The following is a 19,492-nucleotide window of genomic DNA, read 5'->3' on the forward strand; positions in this document are numbered from 1 at the left end:
GGGTTTTATTCCTGCCGTTCAGGGCCGGGGAAGGGTCACGCAGGGAGAGGAGGAATAAAGGGAGGCTGAACGCTGTCCAGGGCAGTCGGCAATAAAAGCCAGGCTAGCAGAGGATGGTTTCGATCCATCGACCTCTGGGTTATGGGCCCAGCACGCTTCCGCTGCGCCACTCTGCTGCCCGGGGAGCTCCCCACAGCGGGGCAGGGGAGAGCTGTGGCCAGGGGATTTAGGCGCTTTCCAGGAAGGGGCTTGTACACGGTGCCCAGTCTCCAAAGCCGAAATCAGAGGAGATCTCTGCATATCCCCAGCTGGGAAAACCAGCCCCCTTCCCCTTGCTTTTCTCCTGAGAGGATCCAGCCGGTCTCCTGCCCCCCCAGGCTGTGTGTGTGTTGGGGGGGGGGGGGGTTCCCCGATCCCCGAGTGTCCCAAACGCCCTGCGAGGGGCCCGCTGGGGCAGGGCCAGGCCCGGGGGGGAGCCGCCCCTTCCTGCCCCCCCCCAGCCCGGGGAGCCTTTGTGTGTTTGCAGCGGGGCCATGGCCGGGGCCGGGAGCACAGCGCGGAGGCTGCTCCAGGCCGGCGGCCCGCGGGGCAGAGCCCGGGTGGGCGGCGGGGGCCGGGGACACGCGTGGGGCGGACGCGCTCCTGCCGCGGGGGGCGAGTGTCCCGGGCCGGAGCCACGGAGCCCGGGAGGGGCCCGGAGCCCAGGCTCGGCCGGGAGCCGGGGATGGGGGAGCTGGGGGGGGGGGTTCAGAACCGGAGCTGGGGGGGTCAGAGCCGGAGCCGGGGATGGGGGAGCCGGGGGGGGGGTCAGAACCGGAGCTGGGGGGGTCAGAGCCGGAGCCGGGGATGGGGGAGCTGGGGGGTTCAGAACCGGAGCTGGGGGGGGGGAGCGGCTGGTGCTGGGGATTCTTGGAGCTGGGAGTTTGGGGCGAGTCGATTTACGGGGTGGGGGGGGGCTCAGAGCTGGCGATTGGGGGGATGTTTTCGGGGGGGCTCCATGCTCAGATCTGGCCCTGCGGGAGCATTGGGGGTTGGAGCTGGGACTGTCTGAAGTTGGCTGCTTGGGATGTGAGCGAGGTCCCCCCCCCAGGGGGACGTGGGGCGCTGGGGGTCGGGCTGCACCCAGCCAGGGGCCCTGCGTTTCACCGTCTCCTCTCAGTCTGAGCCCCCCCCCCCCGACTCTGTACAGGAGTCTGCAGGGCAGGAGGGGGCCCTGAAATCTGACAGCCGTTTGTAGCAGTTTCCTCTCCTCTCCCCCCATCTTCCAGGAGCCCCCCCGAGAGCGTCGGGCCCCTCCGGGCAAAGAGAGAGAAACCGCCGAAGCCGAGGAGCAGCGGCAAAGCCAGGAGCTGCTGGTAGGTGCCCAGGGCCCAGGTTCGCCAGGGATCCCGATGCCCCAAGTGATGGTGAATGCAGGGCCCGGCCTGCCAGCCTCATCCAGGGACCCGTCCCCAACGGAGCCCAGGGTCCGACACGGGGGTGGCATGGTGCCCGTAGGGTGCGGGAGGCTGCTGGGCAGGAGCGGGTCAGTCTGTGTGAGCCCAGAGCCCCTGCCCACGGGCTGTCTGCATGTCACAGTGACCGGGGAGCCTTTCCCGCGCCTAGGGGGAATGGGGAGGAAATGCGGGCTGCAGAGATGGAGGGTTTGGCTCCGTGCAGGTTGATGAGGTTCTGGGGGGAAGTGTCCCTCCTGTTGGTGATGTACAGCTCACCCCGGCCCTTATCCCTCCTCTCTTCCTGGGATAAATGAACTTCCCACCCCCCACCGCAAGACATCTTGTGTTCTGGTAAATAACTCTGTCACCCGCCCCGAGGTGCATTTATGATTCTCCCCAGTTACCGAGCAGATGAATGTCTATGCGGATAAATGCAAAGTAACGCTCATTGGAAAAAGTCATATCAATTATGCACAGAAAATGACGGGGTCTAAATTAGCTGTTGCCACTCAAGAAAGAGATGTTGGCATCATGGTGGACAGTTCTCTGGAAACATCCATTCAAGGTGCAGCGTCGGTCAAAAAAGCGAACAGACCATTGGGAATCGTGAAGAAAGGGAGAGATAATAAGACAGAAAACATTCGATTGCCTCTCTATAAATCCATGATCTCCTGCCGAGAAAAATCTTCCACCCCACATGAGCAGCAGCTGTCGGTGGGAGAGCGCTCCTGCCGACAACGTGCTGTCCACCCCAGCACTTTTCGTGGGTCAAAATTTGTCACTGGGGTGTGTGTTTTTTAACACCCCTGAATGACAAGTTTTGCCGACGAAGTGCTGGGGAGACAAAGCCTGAGGCTGTTCAGCTTGGAAAAGAGACAACTAAGTGGGGGGGATAGGATAGAGGTCTATAAAATCATGACTGGTGTGGCAAAAGTAAAGAAGGACGTGTTATTTACTCCTTCCTATAACATACGCACTAGGGGTCACCCCGTGAAATGAATAGGCAGCAGGTTTAAAACAAACAAGAGGAAGTATTTTTTCACACACTGCACAGTCAACCTGGGGAACTCCTTGCCAGAGGATGTTGAAGGCCAGGACAATAACAGGGTTCAAAAAAGAGCTAAATAAGTTCACAGAGGATAGGTCCATCAGTGGCTATTAGCCAGGATGGGCAGGGATGGTGCCCCTAGCTTCTGTTTGCCAGAAGCTGGAAATGGGTGACAGGGGATGGATCACGTGATTTTGACCTGTTCTGTTCATTTTTCTTGGGCACCTGGCCTTGGCCACTGTGGAAGACAGGACACTGGGCTAGATGGTCCTTTGGTCTGACCTAGTATGTCCGGTCTTATGTTCTGTGTTCCCCTGTTACTGAGCCGCCCTCTCCCTGTTGCAGAGCCAGATGGCAGCTGAGAGGCAGAAGATGGTCTGGGAGTGGCAGGAGCTGCGAGGGTTTCTGGCGGAGCAGGAGCAGCGGCTGCTGTCCCGGCTGGAAGAGCTCGAGAGAGCCATTGTCCAGAGAAGGGATGCAGGCGTCTGCCGACTGTCCAGGGAGATTTCCCTGCTCAGGGAGCAGGGAGGAGAGAAGGGGCAGCTGCCGTTGAGCCCACTGCTGCAGGTCAGGCTGTCGTTGCAATGATCACACGCAGCGTTCCTATAGGAGTGTCTCCGCCCCAGACCCCAAAGCACTTTACAAAGGGGGGTTGGGGCAATTATCCCTATGGGACAAAGGGGGAAACTGAGGCACAGGGAGGGGCAGAGCCCTGGACAAGGTCACAAAGTGAGTCTGGCAGCGGCGCCAGGGATGGGTCCTGGGAGTCCTGGATGCTGCAGCCCCAAGGCCTTCTCTCCTGGAAATGTCTGTCTGCATTTTCACTTGGAGGATGAAATCCCCTCCCGCACCATGCTGAGCCCCAGGCCTAAGGCCCCACTCACAGCAGGTTAATGGGTTCAGTGGGGCCAGGGGCCTTCTGGGTCTCTCAGCACTGGAGGAATTGGGTTCTCAATGCAGAGAAATATCTTCTGCCTGTAAAGTGCCTGGGGAGAAGGTTTCCTCACTGGCGACCTGCGGGCAATAGGGGAAAGTCCCTGGTAGGGGGTGGCAGCTGCTTTGGGAATGTCAACCTGAAATTCCCCTCCTATCCGAGGCTTCAGTGGTGACTCCCCTGCAGAGCAGGAGGCCTCCCCACCCAGGGACATGCTCCCTGACTGCCTCCTCTTTCTCTCCCTCTTTAGGGTGCTGGGAGCACTGGGGGCAGGTAAGTCCTGGGCTCCACTTTGCTCCCCGTCATGGGCCGTTAGGGTTGATAACTGCACTGAATAGGAAGCTGCCCCCTGCCCTTGGAGCATGTGATTCTGCCTCCCTCAGTGGCTGACTCAGGGAGGAGAAGAGCCGTTCACGGTCTGATCGCTCAGGAGGTCACAGCAGGGCTGCTAGACACAGGGCCGATGGGCCCGACCTGGCCTGTCTCCCGGCCGCATCCCGTGTTCTGAGGGCGCAGAAACTCAGCTTTTGAATTTTTTAAAGTGAATTGCTGGCCCCCCGCATCTCCGCAGCATAAAGGGAGACAGTGTTGCCTTGCTGGGGCTGCCCGAAGCCGTAGCTCAGAGAGCGTGAACTCTCCTGTCCCCTGTTAATGTCATCGGGGTGTCAACTGAAGGGAGGACACTTTGATGTCAACATTCAGCGTTCCCTGGCTGATCACCTGAGCAGGGGGGAAGGGGAGGGAGTGAAGCCTTCGTGGGGTGGAAATTGGTGGTTGCTGTAGGGAGGGAAGAACAGAGGAGAGACACAAGGACAAGGAAGCAAGAGAGAAATGGAGAAAGGAGGGGAAGAACTATCGGGGGCCCTACAGGGGAGTCCAGGAGGGGGTCTGTTTTCCTCCTGAGTGACACTGAGTGTGACAGACAAAGACTTAGCAAAATACTAAGAATTAAAATTGTATTTCCTATACGAAGGGCAGATTCTCACCTTGTCCTTTGCACGGGGGTGTCCCATGGAGAGCAGTAGGTGTCCTGCTGTGAATGGAGCAGGGCACAGAGTCCTAAACTGACGCCCTGGCCCACTGACCATAACGGACAGGGCAATATGACCCTCTCTGCCAAATGAGCTGGATGCCCCAGGGTTACTGCTTCAACTGAAGGGCTTGGGGGGGTTGGCATTAAAGGGCCCAGGTTCACTCCCTGGTGGAGACCTGAGCTCTGTCTGTGGCCACTGTCAGCATGTAGGACCTGCCCAGGCTTCGGTCTGTTTCTCCTCCCCTTCCACATAATCCCAGTGCTGGTGCCCCTTTGTTACTGCAGTAAACCAGCGTGGGAGGTGGCTCAGCACCCCACAGAACCAGAGCGTCCCGGAGAAAGCTCCTGAAGAATGTCTCCGTTCCTTGCTCTGGTGTCTCCCCACTTCCCATCTCTCTGGAGAGCCCAGGGTTGAGGGCGGGTGACTCACCGTGACAATGACCATCTCGGGCTACAAAGCTCAGATCCAGGTTTCCTGGAGTTTGGGGGTTGCTGGGCTCAGGGTCTGGGGATCAGGCCTATTTCTCACCCCTCCTCCTTTCCCCAGCAGGGAGGACGGGGCGTTTCGGAAGCCGGAGCCGGGGTTTGCGGAGCTGGAGAGGAGACTCAGCGATTTCTCTCTGACAAGTGCCGTCCTGCAGCAGGTCCTGCGGGGATTCAAAGGTGAGTGGGAGTCTGGGGGTGGCGTCTCCTCTGGTTAGGGCGACCCTGGCCCTGGGGAGGAGTCAGGGACTCTCGGGATGTCACTGACCCCAGGCTCCATCTCGCAGCCCCAGCCCCACGAGTCGCCCTTCCCCATGGGAGTCGCCCTGTGGGGCAGGCTCTCTCCCCAGTGGCTGCATTATCAGCCTCAGATCTCTGTCACCATCTCATAATTAACAGCAGTTACATTAATAACTAATGGGAACCTCCCCAGGAAAGCGAGGGCCTGAATTCTCTCCTCTCTCTTCCTCTCCTTCCCCTAGAGATGCTGCGACTGGAGCTGGGGAGCAACAGAGGTACGTGCCTGTCTCTGACAGGTCACGGGCAGATTTCAGACCAATAACCCTTTTATAAAATCATAGAATCATAGAATATCAGGGTTGGAAGGGACCCAAGGAGGTATCTAGTCCAACCGCCTGCTCGAAGCAGGACCAATCCCCAACTAAATCATCCCAGCCAGGGCTTTGTCAAGCCTGACCTTAAAAATATCTAAGGAAGGAGATTCCACCACCACCCTAGGGAACCCATTCCAGTGTTTCACCACCCTCCTAGGGAAATAGTGTTTTCTAATATCCAACCTAAATCTCCCCCACTGCAACTTGAGACCATTACTCCTTGTTCTGTCATCTGCCACCACTGAGAACAGGCTAGAGCCATCCTCTTTGCAACCCCCTTTCAGGGAGTTGAAAGCAGCTATCAAATCCCCCCTCATTCTTCTCTTCCGCAGACTGAACAATCCCAGTTCCCTCAGCTTCTCCTCATAAGTCATATGTTCCAGTCCCCTAATCATTTTTGTTGCCCTCCGCTGGATGTTTTCCAATTTTTCCACATCCTTCTTGTAGTGTGGGCCCCAAAACTGGACACAGTACTCCAGATGAGGCCTCACCAATGTCGAATAGAGGGGAACGATCACGTCCCTCAATCTGCTGGCAATGCCCCTACTTATACAGCCCAAAATGCCATTGGCCTTCTTGGCAACAAGGCACACTGTTGACTCATATCCAGCTTCTCCTCCACTGTAACCCCTAGGTCCTTTTCTGCAGAACTGCTGCTGAGCCATTCGGTCCCTAGTCTGTAGCGGTGCATGGGATTCTTCCGTCCTAAGTGCAGGACTCTGCACTTGTCCTTGTTGAACCTCCTCAGATTTCTTTTGGCCCAATCCTCTCATTTGTCTAGGGCCCTCTGTATCCTGTCCCTGCCTTCCAGTGTATCTACCTCTCCTCCCAGTTTAGTGTCATTCGCAAACTTGCTGAGGGTGCAATCCACACCATCCTCCAGATCATTAATGAAGATATTGAACAAAACCGGCCCCAGGACCGACCCTTGGGGCACTCCACTTGATACCGGCTGCCAACTAGACATTGAGCCATTGATCACTACCCGTTGAGCCCGACAATCTAGCCAACTTTCTACCCACCTTATAGTCCATTCGTCCAGCCCATACTTTAACTTGCTGGCAAGAATAGTGTGGGAGACCGTGTCAAAAGCTTTGCTAGAGACAAGGAACAACACGTCCACTGCTTTCCCCTCATCCACAGAGCCAGTTATCTCGTCATAGAAGGCAATTAGATTAGTCAGGCATGACTTGCCCTTGGTGAATCCATGCTGACTGTTCCTGATCACTTTCCTCTCCTCTAAGTGCTTCAGTGCTTTTAGTGACGGGGGATAGCAGCCTCCAGCCCTTGGAAGCTGTGGAACAATGTGAAGCGATGTTACTTTGTTCTTGCACCACTGTATTTTCAGCGGACTTGTCTCTTAAATATTTTAGCTCATCAATGTCACTTAAGCATTTAAAGTTTTTGCAAGATTTTTTTTGTCCTCTAATTTTTTGTTGGTTTTACTTTTTTTAAGTATTGCATTGTTTACTGATTAAATTAATTTTAGTCATTTCATTTTGGCATTTTTAATTGCGGTCATATTAAGTGTTTAGTCATTAAGTTTACATAGTCTGATTTTAAAGGTTTTTTTTGTTTTTAAGACCGCTAAGATTTTGACAACTTTTCCTGGTTTTGAACGTCTGCTTGAGATGTTTTTTTACAAAATACAAAGGCTGAGCTCTTTTTAAACATGTATTTGAAAGTTTCCTGGAATGATTTTATACATTTAAGATAGACTCTTAATTTTCCCCCCAATACATTCCTGTTCACCCCTGGGATAATTACTTTCTGGGGAACATCTTCAGCAGAGCTAGAATTATTGAAAGGCGTTGCACCAGAGAGTAAAGGCACAGAGGTAGTGGCCTGCGGGGAACAGAGTAAGTTTCATTACTAATCCTGCTCTTTTGAGGGACCCTTTTAGAAAATAATTTAACTTACAAGCATTTAAAGACTTTAAGAAAGGCACTACTCACTGGAGCAATGGGTCTCTTTGGAATATATTTTAACTGACAAGCCCTTACAGCCTTTGTGAGAAAGGAACAGGATATAACAGAATTTAAAAAATGAAAATTAAGAATCGTGGATCATCAGTTTGCTTCTTCTGACTTGGGTTGAGGAACCTTGGAGGAGTTGTGATGAGAGACAAACTTGCCAAGTTGATAGATGATTTTCTTTCTTCCCTCTCCCCCATTTTTAAATCCATGTCCCTAAGGCCAAATTTGGCAAAGGTAACTTTGTTCCTACGTTTTCTTGTTCTCCAAGCATGTTCTTAGTACTGTCCCGGAACAATATCATTAGCTCCCTTTTGTTTGGACTCATTTAATTTTCTGCATTTGGTCTTCTTGCACCTGTGCATCACATTCATGGCTGAAAATAATTTAACGTAATTTTCATCAACTTGTTGCTATAGGGTATTGTAAGATCTTCTGAACTTTCATATTCTTTTCACAGTGAAGTAAGGAAGAGAGTTCAAAATGTGGATGTTATTGGAATTAACAGTTCCCAGGGTCGGTCCATATATGCCATAGCACTTGGCTCATTCATGCTTTGTCTGGGTACAATGTAGCCCTCTCTCTCCAGTCGTAGTCAATGACGATACAAAATAAAGATCTAGGCTTGTGTTTCTCGGCTGGTGGTTTGTGACCCCCGGGGGCTCAGGAAAGGCAGGCAGGAGGCTGTGAGATGTTGAGCGTTTCATTATGATCCAAAGCAAAGAAAATCTCACTCCCCCACTCCTGCACTCCCTTGTTCATTATGATCAAGTATTCTCTGTCAGCCTCTTGAAATATACAGGTTATACAGAGACTCGGCATGGATGCATGTTTTATTCTTACTTTTTCAGTAAATGTTCAGGGGTCAGAAAAAAATTGTTCATAGAATATCAGGGTGGGAAGGGACCTCTGGGCGTCATCTAGTCCAACCCCCTGCTCAAAGCAGGACCAATCTGGCAGTGGTGGCTGAAACCCTGAAGCGTGAGCGTGAGGAATGTCATGCATAAAATAGAAGTGAGCCCCACTTAATGGTCCACTCTTTGTGTCTATTGACAATGCCTTCCAGCTGAATATCACCAGCAAAATTCCTTTCATTTCCTGCACCAGCACTGGGCAGACTTTGTCCTGTCCCTGCCTGGTCCCCACCATTGGGGGAGTTGCTCTCAGGGTTTTAAAACTAGGGCAGTGGAAAGTGCTGGTGGGAGGGGTTGGGTCTGGGCTGTGATAAAGTGATGGAATGTTTTCCCAGCATGCGAGTCAGAAACATCTTGTGCAGGGAAAGGGCCGGGGCAAATCACGATGTGACAGGAACTAGAGGCCCTTCTGAAATCTTCCCTGTCCCCCTTCTCACCCTGACAGGTGGCAGAGTAATACGCACCTTTGGCTCCAGATTGTCCCAGCCTCTCACAGGACGGGGAAGGGAACTGGCTGTCATGCAGCCAGTCCAGGTAGGGATTATTGCAGGGTTGCTAGTGGGTTCCTGCTGGAGGGAGAGGGGCAGGAAATACCGAGGGCCTGGGATCTTTGGAGGAGTTTAGTCTGGAGGTGGGATGGGGGCAGGAAATACCCAGGGTGGAGAAAGAGAGGGGGACAAGGCATGTGACAAACTTGCTGGGAATTGTTGACCCCACGTCCTGGATTCCGGGAACAGACGTAGGGGTTTGGGGGAGGAAATTACCCTATTTGTAGAATGGGGTTGGTGGGGGGAACACTGGACAGTGCTGGGAAAATGGATCAGATTCCCAGTGGAAGAACATAAACCTACCCGCCAGAGGCTGCTATGAGATATGAAGCGGGGGGGCGGGGGGGGAAGGGTTACTCACCAGTGGGGCGTAGAGTAGATAACCCCTCCCCTTCCTTTCAGCTGCTGGCAATGGGAAGCATGTTGGGATTCCTATTGCGGAGCCAACCCTGGAGCCTACTGGGGGCCCCATCCCCTGTATCAGCCTCTGGCTTGTAGGTGTGTGATGAATGAGAAGATGACCTTAGAATCATAGAATCATAGAATATCAGGGTTGGAAGGGACCTCAGGAGATCATCTAGTCCAACCCCCTGCTCCAATCAGGACCAATCCCCAATTTTTGCCCCAGATCCCTAAATGGCCCCCTTAAGGATTGAACTCACAATCCTGGGTTTAGCAGGCCAATGCTCAAACCACTTCCCCCTCTGTCTGCTGCAATGGACTAGGGCATCTCTATCTCCCCTCCTGTTTTGCCTCCTGGCTGCTCTGAGCAGGGTGGGGGTGGGACTCTGTTGACTGTCAGCCTCCCAGAGCTTCCATTTGATTGGCTCCTCTTCCTCCATGAATAGTGGGGCTGTGTCTGGGGCAGCAAGCACTGAGGGTTGGACTCTTCCTCTTTCAGGGGCCGGTGACCTTCGAGGAGGTGGCTGTGTATTTCACCAGGGAAGAGTGGGCTCTGCTGGACCCCCGTCAAAGAGCCCTCTGCAGAGACGTCATGCAGGAGAACTACGAGAATGTGACCTCGCTGGGTAAGGATTCCTGTGCCCTTGGTTAAGAAGGGGAAATGCCGAGTTAAGGTTCACACCACCCCCACAACGCCACCTCTACTCTGCCCTATCTCAGCAACAGCCCATTAAGTGCATTGAAATGGGGCAGACTAGGTCCCTCAGGGTTCACATGGGCCTCCCTTCATATCATGGTCACAGCTCTGCCAAGCTACTCAAACTACTCCCTCCACCATCCAGTTACGCCTACAGCTGACCCAGTGCACACAGCTGGGGGGCATGCGGATAAATGCTGGGATTCCCTCCTGTGAACACAACACAAACAAGAGCATGTTCTTAGTCCTTCATATCTATTGTAGAATCATAGATTTTATGGTCAGAAAAGGCTATTAGGACATCTAGTCTGACCACCTATATAACACAGGTCATAAAATTTCCTCAAGTTACTGCTGTACTGAACTGAATATGCTGTGTTGGACTAAATCCTCCTCCAGAAAGGCATCCACTCTGACTTGGAGACTTCAAGAAATGGAGAAACCTCCACTTCCTTTGTTAGTTTGTTAACCTTTGCACCAGCCATACTGAGCCACTCCCAGTGGCTAGCGCCAGCTGCAGGGCTAGGGGCAGAGTTAAGGTTACATTTTAGGGTTGGTGTGTATATTAACTCTTCCTTTTCTGGTTTTCAGAGGTTTAAGTTTAGCCACCACACACCTAGTGGAAAGGCATGCAGCAGAACTGGGCAACCTGTGCTCCATATTTATATAGTTTGGGAGCTTTTGATGTCCTCATTTTTTTTAATAGACTTTTTCGGCACTCTGTTTCTGCATGAGAGATTTTGCCGGCATAATTCTATCAATTAAGGATGTGGTTTTTTTGCATCCTAACAAACAGAGCTATGCTGATAAAACTTTGCAGCTCAGAAGAGGCCAGAGTCTCAATTGGATTTTAAAACACTTTAAAATATTGCTCTCAGCCCTGAAATTTTGGAATCCAGGGGGAAACGTTGAAGAGGAACTCCTGCAGAATTCAAGCATAATGCACAATACACATAGTCTGAGAATTAACAGTGGTATGGCTCTGACTCAGATGAATTGGTGTAGCTCAGAGGCAGTGGCCACAGCATGTCCTCTTCACCCCACCAACCAATGACTGAGAGCAGTGTGAGGTTACTATTCAGGAGTTCTTGTGGAGGAGGGGAGAGGAGAGCAGGGAGCAGTGGGAAGGGAAAAGATGATGGGGGAACTAGTGCTTGTTTGGTGCCAGAAGCTAGGGAAGGCTGAGTGTAGTGGGAGGAAGGGGATAGGTATGTGGAAGATTACACTAGAGGGAATCAGGGAGGGATGAAGAGGAGGTGAGGAATCAGAGGCAGAATCTCCTGGGAACAGGTAGTGTGGTGGGTCAGGGGAGTGGGAGACTGGGAATGGAGAAAAGGGGGTGGAGGTCCCAGCAGTGGTGTTGTTGGAGGGGGAGGATTGGGTAGGAGATCTGGGATACGTGGAAGTGGAGAAGAGTGAGGATAGTGGGAAGGGTATGGGGAGTGGTTGCTCCAAGGAGCAGGAAGGATCTGGTGGCAGTGGGAAGGGAAGGTTTCAGGGAGGCAGATATTTGGGGCCCTCCGCTGAGAATGCTTTTGCCAAAGTCTCTAATGCCCTCTCCCTAAGCAAAGCTCAGAATCAGCACTCCATCCTTATTCTTCTTGACCCGTCAGCCGCCTTTAATTCCACTGACCATGGTCGTCTTCTTGACATCTTGTCTTTTTCCTGGCTCTTCTCCTACCTCTGTAACCACTCTTCAGCGTGTATTTAAGAAGATCCTCCTCACCCCCCACACACACTCTGGTTTTCTGTGGGGGTTCTACAGGGCTCAGTCCTTGGTCACTTCCTCTTCCTCTGCACTTTATCTCTGGGAAATCTCACCCATAAACACAAATTCAGCTTCTGTCCCTATGCTGATCAATCACAGATCTACCGCTCTACTCCAGCCCTGTCTCCTTCTGTCCAAACAGAAATCTCAGCCTCCCTCTGGTGACTCCTTGTGGATAGCTAGCCATCAACTCAAGCTCAACATCTCAAATGCCTAGAACAGAGCTCTTAATCCCCCAAGCTAGCCCTCCCGCCATCTCCTTTCTTGCTGTTCACCCCAGAATTAGCTGATGAAATCTCAGAGCGTCTGGCAAAATTTGCAAACTCAGATGACAAGATAGGTTCCAGAAGATTGGAGAAGGGTTAACCTAGTGCCCATCTTTACAAAGGGGGAAAAGGCGAAGCTGGGGAACTATAGACTACTCAGCCTGACCTCAATACCAGGGAAGCTTCTAGAGCAATGAATAAAATATTCAGTTTGTGAATACCTGGAGGATGAAGGGCAATCGAGAGCAGCCAGCATGGATTTACTAAGAACATAGTGTGACAAACCAGCTTGATCATCTTCTTTGATAGGGTAACTGGTTTGGTGGCTAAAATAGACCTGGACTTCAAAAAGGCTTTTGACACAATCCCATGAGTAAGCTGGAGAAATGCGGGTTTAACGGAACTACCATTAAGTGACTATATAATTGGTTACACAACCACAAACAAAGAGTAACTATGAATGGAATGATGTCAGATTGGAGGGATTTCTCAAGTGGGGTGTCAGAGGGATCTGTTTTGGGTCCACTGTTATTTAACATCTTCATTAATGACCTGGATGTAGGAGTAGAGAGCATACTGATCAAATTTGCAGATGACACAAAGCTAGGGGGGGTTATCAACACTTTGGAGGATAGAGCATCTTGATAAATTTGCAAACTGGGCTATAGACCACAAAATGAAATTCAACAAAGACAAGGGTAAGGTGCTACTCTTAGGGAAGTAAAACCCAATGCACAAATACAGGTTGGGGGTTAACTGGCATGACAGCAGCACTGCTGAGAAGGATCTGAGAGTTGTGGTGGATCACAACCTCAACACAAAGTCAACAGTGTGATGATAATGCAAAAAAAAAACAACAAAAAAAGCAAATGCATTAACAGAAGCATAGCATTGAAATCACAAATGGTGATGGTAATGCTCTACTCAGCACTGATTTGGCCTCAGGGGGACTCCTGTGTCCAGTTTTGGTCACGAGTGACTAGATAGGATGTAGAGAAACTGGAAAGACTCCAGAGGCAAGTGACAAAGATGATCAAAGGGATGGAACACAAGCCAGTGAGCAAAGGCTGATGTAACTGGGTGTGTTTAGTTTGGAAAAAAAGAGTTGAAGGGGTTGGGGGAGTGATAGTCGTTTTCAAATACTCAAAAGGCTGTGTAAATGTGCGTGGCCATCCCTCCTGGTCTATCCCTGAGGGAGGCCATGCCACCTCACGGTCATGCTCTTAGCACTGCAATCAATTAAGGGGGATTATCAGTCTTCAAAGCTCAGGCCACTTGATCCAGGCTGAGCAATAGTGAGTCTGTGGTGCCCGGCCCTCAGGCAGGACTGGGCACCAACAGTCCATGCTCTGGCCTGCAATCAGGGCAGAGCTGCAAAGTCTCCAAGCCCAGGCCCTCAGTCAGGGTGGGACAGCAAACAATTAGGGGCTTTGCCCAAGGCGAGCAGCAAACAGGCTAGGGCTCAGGTAAGGGCAAGCACCAAACAGCCTGGCATCCTAGCTTGGTGGATGGTAGACCAACACAGGCCTCCTGGCTGAAGATGGGGAGGCTACCACCCAACTGTCTGGGTGGCAGGAGGTAGGGAGACCCTGGCCCATCTGACTCCACTGGGTCCTAGCCCAGGGACCTAACAGTGGCAGTGTAGTCTGCCACTGGATCAGCGGGGATCCACCCGCAACACATTGACTTAGTGTGAGGCCAACACTCAATCAGACGATGGTCTAGTTTCCCTGGGCTACTTCCTACAGTCCCCAGGGTTTTGGTACCTCTGGCCTGCATTTCCCTGGGATCAGTGGTCTTTGGCAACCCCATCAGCTTGTCGGCACCTCAAGTGGCCGGTGACCCTGGTTGGTCTGGCCATTCCACTGGCAGCAGTCCAAGCAGCTCCTCGGTGTCCCACTCTGGCAGTGGGTGATAAGCGTCTGTCTTCCACAGCAGCTCCAGCCCAACTGAGCTACAAGTCCCCCCTTTTGTAGTTCTGCTTCCTGTCCCGCCCCTCAGCTTCCGGAGGGGTGGACGTGGCTTTCCTGGCTCTGTAGCCCAAGGGGCAGGTTGTGGTCCCTGCTGGTCTTCCTCGCTACGGGCTGCCGTACAAAGAATGGAGAACAGTTCATCTCTCTTGCCACGGAGGGCAGGACAAGAGGCAGTGGGTTCAAACCACAGGACAGCAGATTTAGATTAGATCTCAGGAAAAACTTCCTAACTGGAAGAACAGTAGGAACAGACGCCTAGGGAGGTGGTAGAAGGTTATTCACTGGACGTTTCCAAAAGGAGGCTGGAGCCATCTGGTGGTTTAGACTCAGCAAATCCTGCACCTTGGCAGGGGGTTAGACTAGATGACTAACTTTGTGGTTCCTTTTAACTCTGTGGTTCTAAGGGAAACAGGGGTTAGCCCTTTGAAAAAGCTAAAGCTAGCATGTCGCCCATTAAGGGTACGTCTGCACTGCATGTGGAAGCTGCCTCCCAGCCAGAGTCCATGCTGACTCCCTACAAATAAGGGTGGAGGCCCTAACATCAAAGCAATGTCTCCACACCCATTTTTGAATGCACTAGTGTGAGACCCAGCCTGGAAGGCAGCTGACTTCCTGATGCACTGTAGACATATCCTAAAGAGGGCGGTCCCAAGGGAGACTGTATGAAGGTTGGGTCATCTAACTTCCTGTAAATCCATGACGCAGCGCCCTCCCTTGGCACCCTGTCACCGTGCCTTAGTGGGTCAGAACTGAGGATGCCAAATTCAGGACAAACTGCTGAGAAATAGGGCAAACACAAAACAAAACTGGTGGTTATTCTTTTATAAAATAGACCAAACCAGCCACAAAAGTAAACTCCTGTTTCACCACACTGGCTAACAAGAAAACATAAAGGCAGTTTTCGCAGGCATTCCAGTTCTTATAACACCACCAAAAACACTGGATTCACATATGAGTATTTAATTCAACCAGTGTCATTAAATAATAGGTTCTTCTGATCCCAAAGGACTAGCCACTCCCAGGTCAATATACAACTTAGATCTTACCCAAAACTCACGCTGGTGCCAATCCTTTAGTATCTAAAATCTAAAGGTTTATTCATAAAAAGAAAGAAAGGTGAGAGTTAAAATTGGCTAAGGGAATCAATTACATACTGTAATGGCAAAGTTCTTGGTTCAGGCTTATAGCAGTGATGGAATAAACTGCTGGCTTAAGTCAAGTCTCTGGAACACATCTACAGCTTGGATGGGTCATTCAGTCCTTTGTTCAGAGCTTCAGTCTGTAGCAAAGTTCCTCCAGAGGTAAGAAGCAGGATTGAAGACAAAATGGAAGTGTTTCCAGGGCCTTTTATAGCTTTTGCCATGTGGAGGGCATCCCATTGTTCTTACTGTGGAAAATTAGAAAAACAAGATGGAGTTTGGTGTCACATGGGCAAGTCACATGTTCATGCCCAATTTCCCCCAGTCATTGCAGGAAGCCATTACCTAGATTTCAGACATCACATTTACATGACAGTCCACTTAGCGTAGGTGAGCTTCTCCCATGGTCCATTGTCAACCCAGTGTTTCTTGATGAACCACTTAATTTGAACAGTCCCTCCAAGACGTGCTAGCTAGCTACCTTGTAGGCGTTACCCTGTTATGCTTATAAGAAGCACACAGGATCCTCTTCAGGGTAAAAGGCAATATGCCGCGTTTATTGAAGATACAACATTTCGCATACGCATTCAATCACACACCACACACGCACACATTGTCCCGCCAGTCGATGTTATAGTTACCAGTCCAGAGTCCAGATCAACCTACTGGCCAGCTAGGTTGATCATGGGTAGGAGAAGCTGGGTTACGTTGGTAGTCACATGGTTCTCTGGGGAAGTCTTGGCAGGGTGAAGCCAAAGTTTCATGGCAAGGCCCCCTGTTTATATAGTGATTTTCCTTCATTAGGATCAATGAGTTTTGCACTGTCATGCTGTAATCAATTATTGTTTGACGAGTGCTTATTTTCTTAAATTGTCCTTCTCATCCTTTATCTTGTTCTTTCATCAAGTCCCTCAGGGAGCTATCCCATGCTCGTTTTGTTCACAGCTGTCTTGTCCTCATTGATAGGTGCCTGTCTCATCTTTTGAGTCATCAATCTGCCCTCCTCTGACATTTCAATAGGGGCGTGTTGCAGCCTCCCGGAGCCCTTGCATCCGTCTCTCATTCCTCCCTCGTACATCTGGTTCAGCGATGACCTTCACACTTATCTCTTAACACACACATTTCTCATTCACACACAAAACAGAATTAATTTACAAACAATATTTTGAACAGGAACATCATATTCCAATGCAAAAGAAAACAATCATGGCATTCGTTTACTTATTTTAAAATGCTAAACCTACAATAAATTGGTGACCTGCAAAGGTCTGTTACTGCCTTGAAATTGGTCCAGACACAGATTCTGGCTGATGCATCTGTACCCATTGTCCCATTAAGCCGTTCCTTTCTGTTATTCAAAAAGGGTGGCTGGCAGGATTTGATCATATCATACACCAATACATTTAATACATGCTACATTCTTATTCTTTATCCTTCATTCTAAATTATATAAAATACAAACATAAAATCCTACTACTACATTTGGGGGAAGAGTTTGGGGGAGTTCAGTTTCTGATTTTTATTTGACCTCTCTCAAGCACTTGTTTTGGTTTGGCCTTCCCCTTTCCGTCCCTGTTTGAGGTTTCTGTCTCTATCGCAGCAGGTGATGCGATGGCATGTGAGAAAGAGGAGCAGAATTCTCAGCAGGAAGATGCTGAGCAAGTGGATAAACACAGAGCATTATCGCAAAGATCGGAAAGGAATGAGTCCAGGAGTCATGAGCAGGGAAAATCCTGTGAGATTCAGCCCAGACCAGAAAAAGAGCAGGGAAACCAACCAGGAGAGAAAGTGGATAAATGTATTTCCTGTCAGGGAACTCAGAAGGACCTGGAGGAAACCACAACACAGCAGGAAATCCTCAGGAGAAAGAGAAAAAATACATGCACTGAGTGCGGAGAAAACGTATGTGACTATTCAGCCCATATAAAGCACCAGAGAATCCACACAGGTGAGAAACCCTGTGAATGCAGTGAGTGTGGGAATATCTTCAATTGCAGCTCAAACCTTATTACCCATAAGAGAATCCACACAGGGGAGAGGCCCTATAAATGCAGTGAGTGTGGGAAATGTTTCACGAAGAGCTCAGCCCTTTCTGAACATCAGAGAATCCACACCGGGGAGAGGCCCTGTGAATGCCGTGAGTGTGGGAAAACCTTCTCTTGGTTCTCAGCCCATGTTAGCCATCAGAGAATCTGCAAGGGGGATCAACACCGTAAAATCCTCTAGGGCTATCCGTACTTCCTTTTCTTTAATATTTTTCCTGATTCCCAAAAAGTATCTTTTAAGCTCTTTGAACTGTTTGCAGCACCGTTATCCCTCAGCTTGTCCAGATGAGTGGTCCATTTTTGCCTTTTGCAGTTCGCCCTGTTTTGAGGTTGACACATTGGTTCTTTCTATCGACTCAATTGTTCCATGAGTAATTCGAGCGGGCCCTTCCTACCAGGGAAACAGGAAGCATCACATTTATACCATTCCTCCTATTCCAGTTATTGTTCGAGTCACCAATGATACAAATTGTATCATTGCCAGTTGTTCTCACATTGCTCTGGGTTCTGCTGAAGAGCAGTTATATTGGGAACTTTTCAGATTATATTTAAATGAAGAGGAGCAGGGGCAGGGGGGAAAAGTGTCATTTCAGCCTCTGTGACACTGCAAGGAGATGGAGTGACTCAGAGATTCCCTCCTTCCCCATCACTGCAGAACTGTTACCTTTTATCTGAGCCATGCAGAGTGTGTCTTCATCACATTCTATCCCTCCACTTCTCAAAGTGTCATGTGATGAAGTGTTCTCAGTTGTCTGTGCTTGGAGATGATGCTTTGACTTCTTTAATCCTATATCAGAGTCGCTATGACTGGAGATGAAAGTATCAAAGACCTGGAAGGGGAATTCAGATGGATCCCAAACACACTGTGATCATTTGGAGTTTAAATCCCAGGTTCCATCTATTGGTAAAACTTCTTCTCGCAAGGTGGCTGTTTTCCTCCCCCCTCCCATTATGGGGGATGCTAGGATACTAAAAAATTTGTAAATAACATAACTGACTATTGAGACAGTACTGAGTGAGGTATGTTTGAATGGATCAGAGGATAATGTGATGGGAGAACCTCCTGTCCTAATTCTAAATAATCAGATGTAACCTGCTCTGGAATTTCACTTGACACTTTCATTGTCATGTATTCTATCTCTCTGTGATGTGGGTTTCTATCTTTCCTGAAGGCTGTTTGGTCACCCAATTGGATATTAGTTCAGTTTGATAGGCTATAGCTCAGATTTATTGGAGAATTTAAGACAAATGGCCATTTGCTAAAGTCATCATTTCTCACTTCAGCTTTGCTTTTTCCCCATCCGTCCATGATGACATGGAGAAACTTCAAGTGCAGTTCTGTCAACAGGAGAGAACTCTCCAATTTACTGGACATGCTAACAAAGAAAAAGTGGTAATTTAAAATCTCCGCTCAGAAATGGTGAACAACAGCAGAACCCCAACTAACAGAAGGAAGTGCATATGATCACAGTGTAGTTCAATTGTTTAAGGCAATATTGTCTCAGATGATCTGGGGGAAAAATTCCATGGTAAGTGATTTTGAACTAGGCAAAATGCCCTTGTATTTGGTTCCCAAAGCATGTGTAACCCAGGCCCTACAGAAGATCTCTCCTAGTTAATTCTGTGGCGTAGGGAATGGTCCTCTTCATGATACAGATGTTGAGGAAATAGAAGTGGGGTTTTTGTTGAATTTATCCTTTGTAGGTGCTAAAAATGTTTATAAAATGAAAGCAGTGTGGGAAATCTAATAGCTTTAGAAAAATAGCAATTTTTGAATAGAAACTCCAGCTCTGGTAACTAACAGAGATTCTGATCCAGCCCTGTATCCAATCCCTTGCCTGGAACTGTGCCACCAAATTAAAGAAAAGCTGGGTATGGTTTGGGAAGCCATTCCTCATGAACACTACTGAGATTTTGAGTGGTTTTGTAAAGGATTCTATTTCAGAGAAGTGTAAATTTACCCTACCCAAGGGCAAGGATTTGGAAAGAACTGGGGTTGAAAGTGTACACACTCAGTTCTTTGTTTCCACCCCAGTAAAGGAAGCTATGGTGACCAATGATCCAAGGAAAATTGTTTGTACAACTCCACTTCCTAGTTCAGGGTCACTGATTACAGTTCCAGAGGATACCAAGATTAGACTGAGAACAATCCTCCTTCACCATTTGGATCCAAAGAGAGAGTGCTTCATAGGACATTCCTTCCCTGTAGATCCCAAACT

The 19,492-nt window shown here is 49.8% G+C and overlaps 1 protein-coding gene across 1 annotated transcript; it reads left to right on the forward strand.

Annotated features, from left to right (window-relative positions):
* The first annotated feature begins 533 nt into the window (after window positions 1–533).
* On the forward strand, window positions 534–17,454 carry LOC140904151 (uncharacterized). Its single transcript, XM_073326462.1, has 7 exons — window positions 534–599; window positions 1,269–1,355; window positions 2,830–3,051; window positions 3,669–3,691; window positions 4,999–5,114; window positions 5,417–5,449; window positions 16,829–17,454. Exons 1-7 carry the CDS (start codon window positions 534–536, stop codon window positions 17,452–17,454), a joined length of 1,173 nt encoding a protein of 390 aa, XP_073182563.1.
* The last annotated feature ends 2,038 nt before the right edge of the window (window positions 17,455–19,492 follow it).

Source organism: Lepidochelys kempii, chromosome 28 (assembly GCF_965140265.1).
Source record: "Lepidochelys kempii isolate rLepKem1 chromosome 28, rLepKem1.hap2, whole genome shotgun sequence".
Lineage (NCBI taxonomy): Eukaryota > Metazoa > Chordata > Testudines > Cheloniidae > Lepidochelys > Lepidochelys kempii.

Excerpts from the sequence above, each read along its gene's own strand:
- LOC140904151 (XM_073326462.1), top strand. The coding sequence starts at position 534 with ATGGCCGGGGCCGGGAGCACAGCGCGGAGGCTGCTCCAGGCCGGCGGC. Across the intron at positions 1,356-2,829 it reads GGCAAAGCCAGGAGCTGCTG|AGCCAGATGGCAGCTGAGAG; the intron begins GTAGGTGCCCAG and ends TCCCTGTTGCAG. Across the intron at positions 3,692-4,998 it reads GCTGGGAGCACTGGGGGCAG|CAGGGAGGACGGGGCGTTTC; the intron begins GTAAGTCCTGGG and ends TCCTTTCCCCAG.